Source organism: Pholcus phalangioides, unplaced genomic scaffold (genome assembly GCF_987345545.1).
Source record: "Pholcus phalangioides strain wild (caught in Gottingen) unplaced genomic scaffold, Ppha-v1.0 ptg000011l_1, whole genome shotgun sequence".
NCBI lineage: Eukaryota > Metazoa > Arthropoda > Arachnida > Araneae > Pholcidae > Pholcus > Pholcus phalangioides.
This window is the reverse complement of record NW_028301604.1, coordinates 59,695,133-59,709,557: the sequence shown is the minus strand read 5'-3', so window position 1 is coordinate 59,709,557 and position 14,425 is coordinate 59,695,133. Positions and strand designations below refer to the sequence as shown.

Below are 14,425 nucleotides of genomic sequence, written 5' to 3'. Positions count from 1 at the left end.
GCACTTGTAATTGAGGATTGACTGTATGAGAACCATCAGCACAAAGTCTAAGGGAACCATCCGGTTTCTTGACGAACTACTGTTGTAGCAAAGTCTGAAGTTTCTACTTTTTACAAAATACCTTCCATTTCAAGGCACTGTAATTACTTTTCCGCCATGGGCTGTAATGCATAAGAAACAGGTCAAGCCTTTTGGAAGACTGGCTGTGAATGTTCTCTGAGAACTAATTTAGCAGTGTAATTAGACACTTTTCCCAAAGTGAAACTTTGGGAAAAGTGTAGCAAAAATACTGTACAATAGCAAAAATAGTATAGCAAAAATAGTACAGCAAAAATATCTCTGTACTTATCAACCAGATCTAAAACAGCTTCTTTTGTAGCTTTGACACTTTGTGTTTTCACTTGGTGGATGAGGTCCCACTTCAGGGACAGAGAACCTATTCCTTCATGTCCATGTAATGAAAAAGTCTTGTTCCACAATATAAACAGGCAGTTCCATTTGCTGATTTTTGTATGCAACAGCTACTTTGGCAAATCCCATGGGAACAATAATATTCTTATTGTACTTGGGAAGTTTAACGTTAGTCTTACTGAGAGGCTTGTCCGAAATTTGTCAAAATGTAGAATAGCTCAACAGAACCTTTGAATTACCAGTGTCGATTTCCATGTTAACTAGAAGACCTTCAATCAGGGGCGTAGCCAAAAATTTCATTTGGGGGGACCAAAGTGATAGAACAATAGATTTGGCCATCTTTTTCCCTTTTTTCGGTCATTTTCTCACATTTCGAGGGGGACCAGACCCTCAAGTCTCCCCCCCCCCCACACTACACACTTGCCTTCCATCAATACGGCAGTAAGCAGGAGATGATCACTTTTAATGTGATTCAAAGGAAGTTTCATCTACACATCCTCTAATTTGTGCAGCTTGGATTTACTTCGGCACATTTGTTGAACATGACCTTTTTTTTCTACACAGTGTACATTGAAGATTTTTCTTCCTGCAAGAAGGAGCCTTGTGATTTTCATTACCACAACAATAGCATTTAATTCACATTGCAGAAGAAGCTTTGGGCTTTAGTAACTTGGCCTTAGCTATCTTGTTTACCTCTTGGGTCGTAGACGGCTTAAGTTCATTTACAACTTGAAAGCGGTGGTCTTTGAATGAGGAATGTCTTGCCTGTGCTTGCTCGATTGCCAAAGCAAATTTCAGAATCTTATACAGATCAGGTTCATCATCTTCGAACATTTGGTCTAGCATGATTCTGTCTGATAATCCACAGACAAAAACGTCACTATGCATCACCTTCAGCTGAGCTTCTGGGTAATTACATGGAATGGCAAGATGCTGTAATGCTGAAATGTAACTGGAGGTGCTTTCTCCTTCCCTCTGTCACCTATTTAGAAACATATGATGATTTGGAATCACAAGAGGTTTCGGCTTCAGATGGGCTACCAGATTATCTTTTATCATGTCAAAGCGTGATGTTTGATACGTTTCTGGATGAAGCAAAAATGTACCTGTCGACATCAATGTAACGAAACCAGCCACCCAGCATCATGCCCCCCCCCTCCCCGGGCCAAGTGATTTTTCTGAGACTCTACCTGGCAAATTTTAAAAAAAATTCAACCACTTCTTATTTTTCTGAGGTCCCCGGGCCGTGCCCGGGTGGGTCCATGCGTTAAGACGGCACTGTCTGGACCTCCAAATTCTGATGGAGAAGCTCCTGCAAGTCAGACATAGTGATTCAAAAGAGAGTAAACTGAGATGATCACTGTATCATGATGACGCTTAGACTGTAAACCAAACTTTGCTACACTATGCCCCATAGAGCAAGAACCGACTGCGTCATTTTGTGGTATATTTGGATTTGAGAAGACAAAGAATAAAGACAATTATATGGACAAGTGAGGAAGGCTCAAGGCATGTAGCATCTGTTTAAAGTCGAACATTTTACTAGACTGAAAAAGTAAACAAAAACATTGTGTTGCCACCCACTGTCCACTAAATGATAGGAACATAATAATGAACTATTGAACAATTGATATATCATAAGTGGTAAGAGGATTAAAAACTTTCAGTAGCACAAAACTGGATGTACAGTTGATCTACATGTGACTAGATAAAATTGATCTTAAAACGCATCGCCTTTGGTCTGAAAAAACAGTTGATGAGAACTTTCCACCTTTTGAGTGCTTCCTACATTTTTTATACGGAAGGTGTTCCGCACTGGAATTGTCTTCAGGTTTTCCTAAGGAAGTGAAAGACCAATATTTCTAACCCATGTTCTTCAGTAGTGAGATGCTTAAAATGTGAAAATCAGCGTTTTCTTTCCAAATGCTCTTCAGCTTCAAAAATTTGAACTAGAATGTGCAAAAGGAGTTCACGCGTAAGAAATACCTTTGTGCCTGACGTAAAAAACCTTTTTATGTAACATTTTTCCTGTTCTATATGTCGTGCTTGACATCATTCTCTTCTGAATAACATCGGATCCAATTGCACTACATCGAAAGGACTATGTGCCGAACAAATCGAGGTGGATTCTCATCTGGATCCAAACCGTGCCATTGTGATCAAGCAGCCCACAGGTTCCGATGAAAATCAAGAAACATCACTGTCAGTTAATTCTGTGTGAGGTAATTCAGCTCTACTAACAACTGTCATTGCATCGGTTAATGACTCTCAAGGTAAGGGAATTGATATTACTATTCTCTTAGGGGTGTAATGTGATAGGCCTCCTCGTGGTGCACTCTGCGTAACGCCAAATCTATCACACGTCATCATCATCGCTTATTTGTCCTCATATACGTCACTCCAATAGCCCAGATTACATGTTTATTTCTACACATCTTGCAGTACATGTCTTGCATCTCGTTTTGTCCTGTGCATGTTTTTGTCTTTTGTGTCCAAGCCCTCATTGTGGACCCCGCTCAGGCGGGCAGGGGTCCTCCCAGATGGGGCATTGCTTCTAGCGTATGCTCTATCTGGGACGCTATCTACCTGCATGTTTGCCATGCGTGGAGACCTGTAAGGCTGGAGATGGGGATCCTGGTTAGCCTGATGCGCTAGTTTTGGCCTCGGATTCAGCCGAAACGGGAGGCTTGGATTAGCCCAGTCCAGGTCAATCGGCTCTGGTCGCCTCGGTGGCTATAGGGGTTACACTACTGGGCAGATAGAGGGGCCAGGTCTAAATCCATTTTTTTTAAAATCTTTATTCCATAAATGATGGTAATTTAGCGCATGATGCTTTCAGCTTTCATCAAAATACAAGGCAGCACACATATTAAATGCACTTTCAAAATTCAAAAACAAGTTAATCACTAAAAATTGACACGTAGTGTATTTCAATTTTTTTTTGCATTGATAACTGTGTGCTTTTTTCTTCAACAAATTAGTTTTGCAATTACCTTTTAACTTTACAATTTTTAAACTAATTAGTGAATAGTTAATGTAATTAATTAAGAAACTTAATTTTTAACAAACAGTCAACACATTATTAAAGGGATGCGGAGTGGAAAAAACGTTAAGAGCCACTGCTCTAAACCTTTGGAAGACCAATATCAACTATATCAGTACCCACAACACGATTCAAGGCACAAAGAAAGTATGCACATAAAAACCTGCGGCCGTGTCCACGACACATAGCCTACCCAATTTTTTTTCTCAGAAATAGAAACCAATGATTTTGAACTAAAACCTTTGAAAAAAATCTTCAAAAAAGGGCTATGGCTGGAGAAAGGTAGAGATTGTTGTCAAAAAAATTTCAGTAAAGCAATTTTTGCATTTATATGACATTTTTACCTGTTTGAGCGTATAAACCTCTTTTATACGATGCGTGGTATGAACAAGGTTTCGTTATATTGAGTCTGAGCTCCCCAACATTTTTAATAACTTTACGCCTATGCGTAATGTCAAGGCGATTGTTGATCATTCAAACATCTTAATATCCTTGGACCTAGAGGATGACCAAGCGGCAATGAATGGATGTTGGAAAGCTGATGGAGCTACCCCATAGCTTGGAAGGACCCACCTCTCCAGGGGAAGTCAATACAACTAGAGAGGAAAGTAGTAGGTGAAGTTGTGAGAGTACAGTCTGGAGATCTTAAGATCCCACCACTACTGCATTTACAGCCTTTTTGGATGATTAGATGACAAGAAACTGCCTGCAGGGCAGAACAATAACTATTGGTGATATGCAGGGATGTTTAAAGAGAATCATGGGCATCTGGGCCACGTGATTTTTCTGAGGCCCTACCTGGCAAATTCTCAAAAAATTCAACTACTTTTCATTTTTCTGAAGCGCCTCTTCTCTTGAGGTTCCCCAGGCCATGCCCAGGTGGACCTATGCATTAAGATGGCATTGCTGATGATAACAACAGACAGGTTGCCATGTTATCCTGATGTAAACATGCCCATCAAACATTTCTTAATGATAACAAGGCACCACTTTCTGATTTCACGCCGACACTGGAATTTACAGAGGTGAAAAAATATTTTAATTATTAAGCACTTATTTAAATCAGGTGGGTTCTTTTACACCTGCCATGGGTCTGTACAATTACAATGGTCAAAGTTAAAGATGGCCACAGTACAATGTATTCATACAATATCAGCACACATATTCTCATACTGCCCAAGCAAATGCCAAGTAATTTTTGTTTGCAGAATTGTCCTATTTTTCTACCCACAATGCAAAGATTGAGCTATTCTAGGTTTACATATATAACCATGAAAGACATACAACACTTATTTCATCAAGTTGATGTGCATGAAAATATCAATGTAATAATCTGTTTGAAGTCAGATGTTCTAATTTTTTTAAACAACTTTCGATATGTTCTAATTTTTTGGAAAAAAAGATGAAAAGTAATCTGGCAGTTCAGTACATCTTCAATCCACTTTACGCAATTTTTTGCTGCCGATAGGCTCAAGAAGAATCTCTTAGAGAAGATGGAAATACAAATTACAGCCATACTGTAAATTTCGGCTTTTTAACTTAAGCATTTCATAAACTACGCTCATAAATTTCTGGGACATTCTAATCTTTTAAAACAAATGTGTATAGTTCGTAAAAAGAAACAGCATACTATTTTAAGCCAAGCTTTTTCCCCAACACTCACCTCTTGAACAAGAATTGAAGAGAAAGATAAAAAGAAATAAGAAAGGGCCAATTCTGTGATTTGAAGATAGGAGGGGAGTTACTTGAAAAATGATAACAAAGTGTCAACAAAACTCAAAAAAAAAATTTATTACACCTAGGTCTATTTTTATGTTTATTTTTTTAATATGGTTGTGAAGTTATAAGATTCACATTTTTTCTTAGAATCTTTTTATGTGAATGATAATGAAGTTCATTTTCACTTCCCAATGTTTATGCCATATCTGTATACAGTCAAGTTCATTTATCACGTGCCTCCTTGGGGCTTCCAGAAGTATATGATATGACTGAGATATATTATAAACAAGATCTTGGAGTTAGCTTATGTAGCAGTTGTGTATAAGTCAAGTGATCCAAAAGAACAGAGAAACAATAATTTAGTAATTTGCATAGATGATGCAGTTTTCCAATTGCACATAAAGCCAGGACTTTTAAAAGTAAAATAATAGTTTTATTTTCAAAATAGTCACATTTGATATCAACTGATAGCATGTTTCAGCTGTGAACCATTACACCATCATCTATCAATAGCAAATCTAATGGATATCACCTGCAGACAATATACAGGGTGTCCTGTAAGTGTTAGCATGGCCTTTATCTCATCAACCATCTATCATAGAGGCATGATTCCAATTTAAAAAATGCTGAACAGGCGTTTAAATGCAATATTCACAGAGATATTTGAATTTCAAAAACGGAGACAATTTTGGAAAGAACAGCGCTAAATGCGGGTAAACCGGTTTGTCTGCATTTAATGCTGTTCACCCCCTGTATGTTGAACAAATAAGTCTGTTTTTGACTTTTTTTTTGCACAGTATGTTGTATCCGAATTATTTTCTAGGCTAAGGGAATTTTTTAAAGATTTGAATAATTTTCTTAGTGTTAAATACCTGACTCTGTATTTTCACTAATAGATGGCAGTATGCTCATTTTGAGTGTTTGGGAAAATTATACTTTATTCCTTGGTTGATTTTTTATGTGAATTTTGTTAATAATTCCAATTTTCTTAATAATTTCACCTCATTTCTTTATTTTTATGTGGTTTTTGAAAACTACCAAATATATCCTTAATTTTTCAAGAAAAGTTAAACCTGTTTTTGTGCAGTTTTTTTTGCAGAACCTATCTACCACATAAAAAGAGACCCAGGTGTACTATAATTTCCTGCTATAATTTGAAATTGTACTTATTAAAAAGTATATTGATGTTGACCCTTCTGTTTTTAATTAGAGATAAGGATCCAGTGCTGTGTAATATTTTTTGCTAATAAAGCATGAATATCATAAAAATGTTAGCAGTTTACTGTATGTTATGTTAAATGCATTTTTTTTTTTATCTTTATATCCTTTTATACACCTGAAATTTCTCTCACCTTCAGAAAATGTAAAACAATCATATACAAACTTACCCACAATTGTATGCCATTCACCATCACAGAGGTAATGATCATATGGTGGATCAAATGTTGTTGTTATAGCTCCCCGTCCATTATCAACACTAAAAGATACTCTGCCATCAATGAGCTGCAAAAGCAAGTAATCTTTGTTTCCATGTATAGCTACTAATACTCCTGACAAGCTGCGTGGCTTGATATCTAGTGTCATCTGTCGTTTTGTTCCAACTTTGTACTTGTCATCTAAGTATTATATTATATAGGATTTAATTACAAGAAACCAAAAACTCAGTTTTCTTCAAATATAACTCATGTGACAATTAAAACAGCTTTACACACGCTTACGTATATAAGAACATTTTGAATCCTTTTACCTCAGGGCATTGTGGATATACGATTGCTAGAAAAAGGGAGCCATGGGTGTAAATTTTTTGAGAACCACTGCAATAGGTGAACTCAGGCAAGAGATACCATTCTTTTAAATTTAAGCAACAACAAGATGTGCTTACTGAATAAGAGCGTTATCATCCAAAAGAAGAAATATGTGATTGGCCTGTGTAAAAATATTTTTAACAACAAATTCCAGAATTTTCTTCTGATACTGCAAAGCTCACAAATGGCCAAAAACAGAAATTAGTAATATCCTGCACCAACACATATCTCCAGCTCAAAAGATCCCAGAACATTCTATTGTCAGAGTGGCTAACTATACAAATACAAATACAACGCCACAACAGGCAAATTGCCCAGCTAGGTGGCTGACTTAAGAACATCATGGATCCCGAGCCATTTTTTTTTGGAGGCCCTACCTACTACACCACCCATGCAACCCCCCCCCCCCGCGGAACCCCCGAACGAATCGGTACATGCGGGAATGTGCGTGTACGTATAGTGCAACCTGACGTAAAGTTTGTTTCTGTGTAATGCTTGTTATGTGTAGTGCTGCCATCTGCCACCAGTTTTTCTAACTATGAGTGAAGTGTTATGATTGAATGATTTATCGTTGTAGGACTGTTGTTCTCTGTGGCGAGACTTTTTAACGGGGAGATCGGCTCGCATTTGTGCCTTGAAGTTGGGAACCACAGAAAACCAACTTCAGCCGACCACTATTCTGCATGCAAGCAATATCTTCTGATTCTCGTGAAACTTTTTGACACAAACCAACACTGATTCTTGCTTCATCTGTAAATAAAACATTACGCCATTGTCTATATAAGAATATGCTCTCATGTATCTTGTCCTCTGATGGTGCTGTACCAAACCAGCCTATGCCATAGTCTGTTATCTAAGGAGTCTGTTCCTAGTCATTTGAGTTGCGAATGAAAGTGGATGTGGAGTTTTGCAGCTGAACTGTTTTAAATTCTACACACCATTGTCTGAATAGAACATCATCTCAAGATTTTGTTGCTCAGAAACAACTTCCATTTCCTTCCAGTCAAATTTATGATGTCTTGAAAGTACTTCTATATCGTCATGACACATGAATAGTATCATTTACCATCTCATATAATTTGGTGAAATGCTGATGCAATCTCAGAATAATGAATAGGATCAGAAGTTACAATAGACCTCGGTGGGAAGATCTGCAAGCAAATGACTAATCTTCCATATTTTACTGGAAAGTACAACATACAGTCATAGGCATAAAGTTACTAGAAATTATTGGGAAGGCTCATATAAATATTGGGAAAGATAGTGGCAAATGTTGGGGAGCTCCAGCCCGTGGGCCAGATACAGGTCTACGCCTATGCAAACAGTATGGAACAGTCAACCCTTTTCCACTTTGTTGGCTCTCCCCTCAAAAAAGCATCTAAAGTGACAAAAGTTAATCTCATAACCTGAGGTGAAGGACACTAATACTACAAAGGATTGATTGCTCTCTTAACCTAAAGTGTTTTGCTTGTGGAACAATGGGATCTTTGCCTTCATGCCGAAGGCAGTTACTTTCACAACTGGTAGATATATTTTACATCAGGGACTCTTTCTACTTTTTCATTTAACCAATTCAAGTATAAATATATTGCAGATTTTCACATTGGTGATCAATTCATGACAGACACAAACCCAAAATTATCAGAGCTCCAGTCTATGTGCTATCAATAACTACCATGTAAACACATTATTTCAACAAAATAGGACTGACATAGAGGCACAACATCAAAAATCTTGTTATGTAATTTTGTCAATTTTTAGCTTTCTTCTTTTCAAATTGTATGCATAAATTTTTTTCTGACATACAAAAAATGGCTTTATGCCGTTCATTTCCAGAAGTCACCTGGCAACCAAATTGTTTAGTTCATTAACTATCAATATCAATCTCATAGATCTGGATTCAAACCTCAATAAGAAGCATAGTCATTCGAAATCAGCCTCAAACTGTGAGTTTAGGTCTGATTAGCCTTCATGTGAATAAATTACAGTGTGATCAACAGTAATTATAGTTTTCTCAAGGTAGGGGGTACCTTTTTCTATCTTCCCAAGGGATTTTTTTCATTTATTTCACCATAAAATACACTATAATCTCGGGTCAAGGGAGGGATAACCTCCTCTCTTGTGTACACCAGTGATAGTATAAATCAAAAAATTATCATTCCTACAACATGGCTTGACAATTTATAAGTATAATTTTTTATTTTGACCAGCTGTTTAAACTGTTCCTTTATTGCGTTTGGTTATCATTTTAATCAACTCACATAAAATTATGTGTCCTCCATCACCAGAAACAAATGCACCTTCTTCAACTTTGTCTGAACAGCCTGTAACATTAAATGATGAGCTGGGCTTCTTCATATTCAGACTTTCCCCTTGAGCTTCAACATTACGTATACACCCAGGAAAAGAAGATACAATGCCCTAACATATGAATATAAAAGCGTATAAAAATACATTAAAGTCAAAATATTGTCATTATAAAATTTATAATCAAGTATATATTTTTTTAAGGTACCACATTTTATCAATATAAATTTATGTACATAAAGGTATATATATCTTTAGTTGGGTGTCAATATTTTTGCATTTTGTGTTAAAATATGGTAACCCTAAGATATACACAGATGGTAGAAATCAACTTAAAGCTGTGTCAGTAAGGGCTTTTTCATCAACAAATCCCTATCTAACCTTTGAATTCTCATTTTTTATGTGTCAAAAATCTGATAACCTGTCCATCATATGTGTCATTGAATTTTACAACATAATATTTTATCATAAATAGTTTTAAAAATAAATTACACACATACAAAAAATTATACTTGCCTTCAAATTATTTTTAGATTGTCTAGCAAGATCTTCAGATAAGCCTCCTACATAGAATGGTGCATGAACATTAACAGATGTTGCAGAACCCTGGGATATTCCTGAAATCTCTTCTTTTTCATCTATAGATAATTTCCCTTCATTCTTCTGGCGGAAAAATGTAGCTTTATGCCACTCCCCATCATTATATAGGTATTGGGAAGAGATGACTGCACTTCCTGTTCCACAATTGAATACGTATATGACCTGAGTATAAAAATTATGTAAACACTCATTAAGTGATGACAAAAATTTGAAAATCATAAAAAATGCTACAATAACTGATATACTAATCATTAGAGCCCGGAAGTTCAGTCAAAATGCCATAAATGCCTTTTTTGCCTATTTTAAAACTTTTCTGGTAAAAATGCCTTTTTTGAAATTTTCGTGCCATAAATGCGTCTATTTTAACATAGTTTTAAGTTTATTAGTGAATTTCAGAGGCCATAATCTGTAAAAATTGGATATTTTGGCATTGAAATCTCCAAAAGAATTGCTATTTTTTACATTTTCCAACTCTCGGTATTAATTATTATCAGAAAGTCCCCCTCCCAGCCCATTTAGATGCAAATAAGTGATCCGAGAGGTGGGTGTTGCCATGCATTAACTTTGCTTTGGCCAGACGGTGTTAGAAGTGAATGATTTTGCTTCAGATGAATGCAGCTCGTGCTGGAAAGCAGAGGAAAACTAGAAGTTTTTGTTTCTCTCCACAAGTTTTACATAATATGTCTCGCTCAGGCATTGGACTGCATTGTATGTGTATAGCTGACCGATGGCTGTTCCAAGAGGTCATGAATTGAAGTCATGGCTCACACAAGGTGAAATAGGAGCAGACAGGGCCCATGTTGTTTTGATTTTATTTTATTTTTGTACCATAAATGCACTGCAAACAACCATGGCTATTTATTAAACATACATACAGTATTTAATATTCGATTAAATTGACCAAAGTGGCCCTCGGGGCATTTGGCAGATGCGACCACACAGGACCCCACACTTGAAGGGGCCCTGTGTTTACCCTCATACATGGTAATATTTTAAAAAATTAATTTTTTTTACAGAAATAGAACAAGATAGCCATGTTTCAACTATGAAAATGATAATGATTATTCCAAATAATATATGTAATAGCCACAAGTGTTCTTCATTCCGCTATTCTAACGAGGGTGCTAGGCGGGAGGACACGAATGGTTTCATAATAACCATTACAAGTAGTTTATATTTAATATATATTAATTTTTTTTAAATATAAATATAACCAGCCAGAGCGAGTCAACCAAAACAACAAGACCGAAGCTGATCCTTAGCTAAGGCTCTCTCCAGACAATCCCCCATTTAAACCAAGTCCACATTGCTCACCAAAATAGGTTTAGGGCGAGACAACTTGACCTGGCAGTTATATATGTATGTATATAAATGTGTGTATGTGTATTTCTCTTTCCTCTATTCAAGTTCTTCATGCATTTCATGTCCACAACACACACACGTACTCATATTGCCGTATTCATGTTGTTCACCGAGTAAGGTGCTAAGCGAGATGGCACGGGTGATCCCTAATTGTATATATTCTTCCCACATCAATATTTCTATTTTGTATTTTTTTTCATCAAATCCACAGGAACGAGTGAACTCAACCCAATAAAACTGATGCTGACTTCTAGTCCGCAAGTTATCAAACCCATTTGCTCACCAATAAGGTGTTAAGCAAGATGACTCGCTCCGAAGGATATTTTATATTTCACAATAAGAGATTGTCATTTCGTTTATTTTTTTTTTTTTTTTTGTATTCTGTGTATGTGGCAAGTGTAACATAACAGATGAGATGGCATGGGGGCCCCCTCAGTTGCTTTTGAAACATACCTCCATCCTAATATGCGTACATTCATCCGTCTTAATGAAACCCAGAAACTTTTCTCAACTCCCAACCCCATCTCTTCTGTAATCAATACAAAGTTTTTCCCATCGATGTCCAAAAATTTTTGGTAATTTAAACGAGTAAACCAATCCCCTTTTCGATTCTTTGCAAAGGCATGTGTACAATCTTGTGGGAAATAAAGCGAATTTACGCCGTGTATATGCTGTCTTTGAACGCAGGTTGGTAGCAGCAAAATTACCGTTATTTTCAGTAGATAGCCGGCAGGAGAAAAAACTTTCTCAGAAATCGGAAAATTCGACATATTTATTCAGGGTCTTTAATAACCCGTGGGTTACACCAATAACAAAACTTTGTACTTCAAGGTAGTAGAACTACTTTCCAAGGAACTACTTTGCACGAGATAATGCAATTGTGGTAGATGGTGTAAAGTGAAAAAAATTGAGGTTTCCTCCTCAGTACCTTTTTCATGCTTCTTTTTCCTAAATTCCAGGTATTTGATGCACTACAGTGCATTAGAGGTACCTCTGCAAACCCCAAACAGGAATTGGTGCAAATGCACAGGGATGTGATGCCTTGGCACACCATGTAGCAAGAAAACTGTTTCAGCGCAGTTCGGTGCACCCCTGAACCCAAAGGAGCCCCACAGATCATTTTCTCTACTGGCTCCACGTCTGGTAATGGTGGTCCTGGAATTACCCTAAATCCTGAGGATCTACTAACATTTTATTTGGGCTTGAAATCAATTTAACTTTAATAATGCAGTTATTACAAACTATAATTAAAACAATATATGGATTAAGTGCAACCAATTTTTCAGCTAGTTTTTGAACCCTTAGTACTTTTGTTTTTAGTTATTTTTCTTCCTTCCCCAAAAATTATAAATGCTTTTTACTGCCTATTTTAGGCATTTTTAGTGCCTTTTTGCCTGCCTATTTCGACCATTTTTAGTTGCTAAACTTTTGTGCTCTACTAATCTTCCGTGCTCTACTAATGCTGATTTAATAGAAGCAATAAAATACATAACAGAAAAAAAACTAAATTGCAAAAACAAATTTAAATCATAAAATAAAAATTTTTCTCAGTGTATTATTTTAGAATTATATCATCTTACTGTTTCAGATACATATTTTTTTACTTCAACCTACAGTAGATATTTTTCTATCTATATGGCATATTTTATATTAAACATACACATTTTATAGTTTCAACTATTATTGCACAACCATGTTTTTACTAGAATTTATTCTTCAAACCAATACAATTTGTCAGCAAGCAACAAAATAATTGAACAAAGTTTAATTAAATAATATAAAAGGTAAATTACTTATAAAGTTTTAGTCAATAATTTACCTTTCCTTCCATCATTAAAAGACCTATGAAATCTATATGTTTATTGTCATCGACATAGAACAACAGGCCATCATTCATATTTGTGCGGAATTCTAGAGAAAATGTACTATTGTCCACAATCGTGTTCATAAATGAATTTGGCTTCATCAACTCCAATCTGCTGTGTGGCGTATTGCCAAACCTAATACCCTCTCTTGGTTTAATTTTTTCTGGACGGGGATGAAGTGGCAAGGCACATTTTCCAACAGGAGTAGGTTCTGGAATACTAATATCAGTTGTAGTCATATCTTCTTCTTCCTCTTCAATGCCTTCAGTAGCTTGAGTGGAAAATAAGAATAAAAACGAAATAAATAAAAGTAATTATAAATGAGTTAGAAATATAAAAAGTTGAATATATGATGTTCTTTCAAACAAAACACTATTCCATTTTCCTTGTTGCATTATTAAGCATGTTTTACTTAATGTTTCGGGTAATGCAGCAAGAAAGTTCACGTAAATTCAAAGCTCTGGAATAGAAACTGCCAATGTAACAGGTTTAATTTAAAACCATAGTATAATGTATCGTTAAATTAAAAGTTAGCTTAAGAAACATTTTAGACTGAGACACAGAGATTTACTTTTCAACTGAAATAGTTCTGAAAAACACTAGGCTGATAAAAAATAACTAAATAAACTTACTTTAATCTTTATATATAAAATTTCATATAAAAATAATCATATAAAAATAATCATATAAAAAATTGAGAGCAATAGAGGGAGAAAAGCTTTAAAGATTTTATATGACTAAAGAAGGAAGTGTTCAACAATTAAACTAACTTTTCCCATGTTGAAGGTTAGGTTTACTACATTATTTGAAGCTTTTCATGCAGAAAATGATGTCTTCAGAAATATATCTTATAGATTAGTTACAGATTATTAGTTGATAAATAATCTGATAGATTGGGCAATTTTCATCCTCAAGCAGAAAAATTAGAAAGTTATGAGTGTCCCTTAGCACAGAGAGAGAAATCATTTATTTGCAGTACCCAGTTTCTTCATCAATGTGTGACGATATGAAACAGGTAACAATTTCAGAGGAGGATGTAAATAGATTAATGAAATTTACAATGGTAAAGATGCATTTCTATATCTTCATATTTGTACATTTATAATTTTATGTTCTTTTATATATATATGTATTTTTATTATTATTTTACAATAAATATCATACAGCTACCATGCCATTATGTGGGCATCATGGTGGGCTCACATTAGAAGGTCAAAGGTTTGATCCCTGCAGGTGGCTTGGTAGCTGTTTACTGAAGTTGGTTTTTCGTAGTTTGAAAATTTTTGAAGGTGCAAATGCTAGCTGGTATCTCT

General features: G+C 35.7%; 1 protein-coding gene across 2 annotated transcripts in view; it reads right to left on the bottom strand.

Annotated features, from left to right (window-relative positions):
- Window positions 1-14,425, bottom strand: part of LanA (laminin subunit alpha) — a 308,555-nt gene that overhangs the window by 11,934 nt on the left and 282,196 nt on the right. For both annotated transcript variants that reach the window (XM_089239807.1, XM_089239808.1), the window contains 4 exons: window positions 13,067-13,383; window positions 9,802-10,047; window positions 9,240-9,399; window positions 6,562-6,789 (listed from right to left, as the gene is read on the bottom strand). In XM_089239807.1, the coding sequence (XP_089095933.1) occupies window positions 6,562-6,789; window positions 9,240-9,399; window positions 9,802-10,047; window positions 13,067-13,383 (951 nt within the window). The remainder of the gene's footprint in view (window positions 1-6,561; window positions 6,790-9,239; window positions 9,400-9,801; window positions 10,048-13,066; window positions 13,384-14,425) is intronic.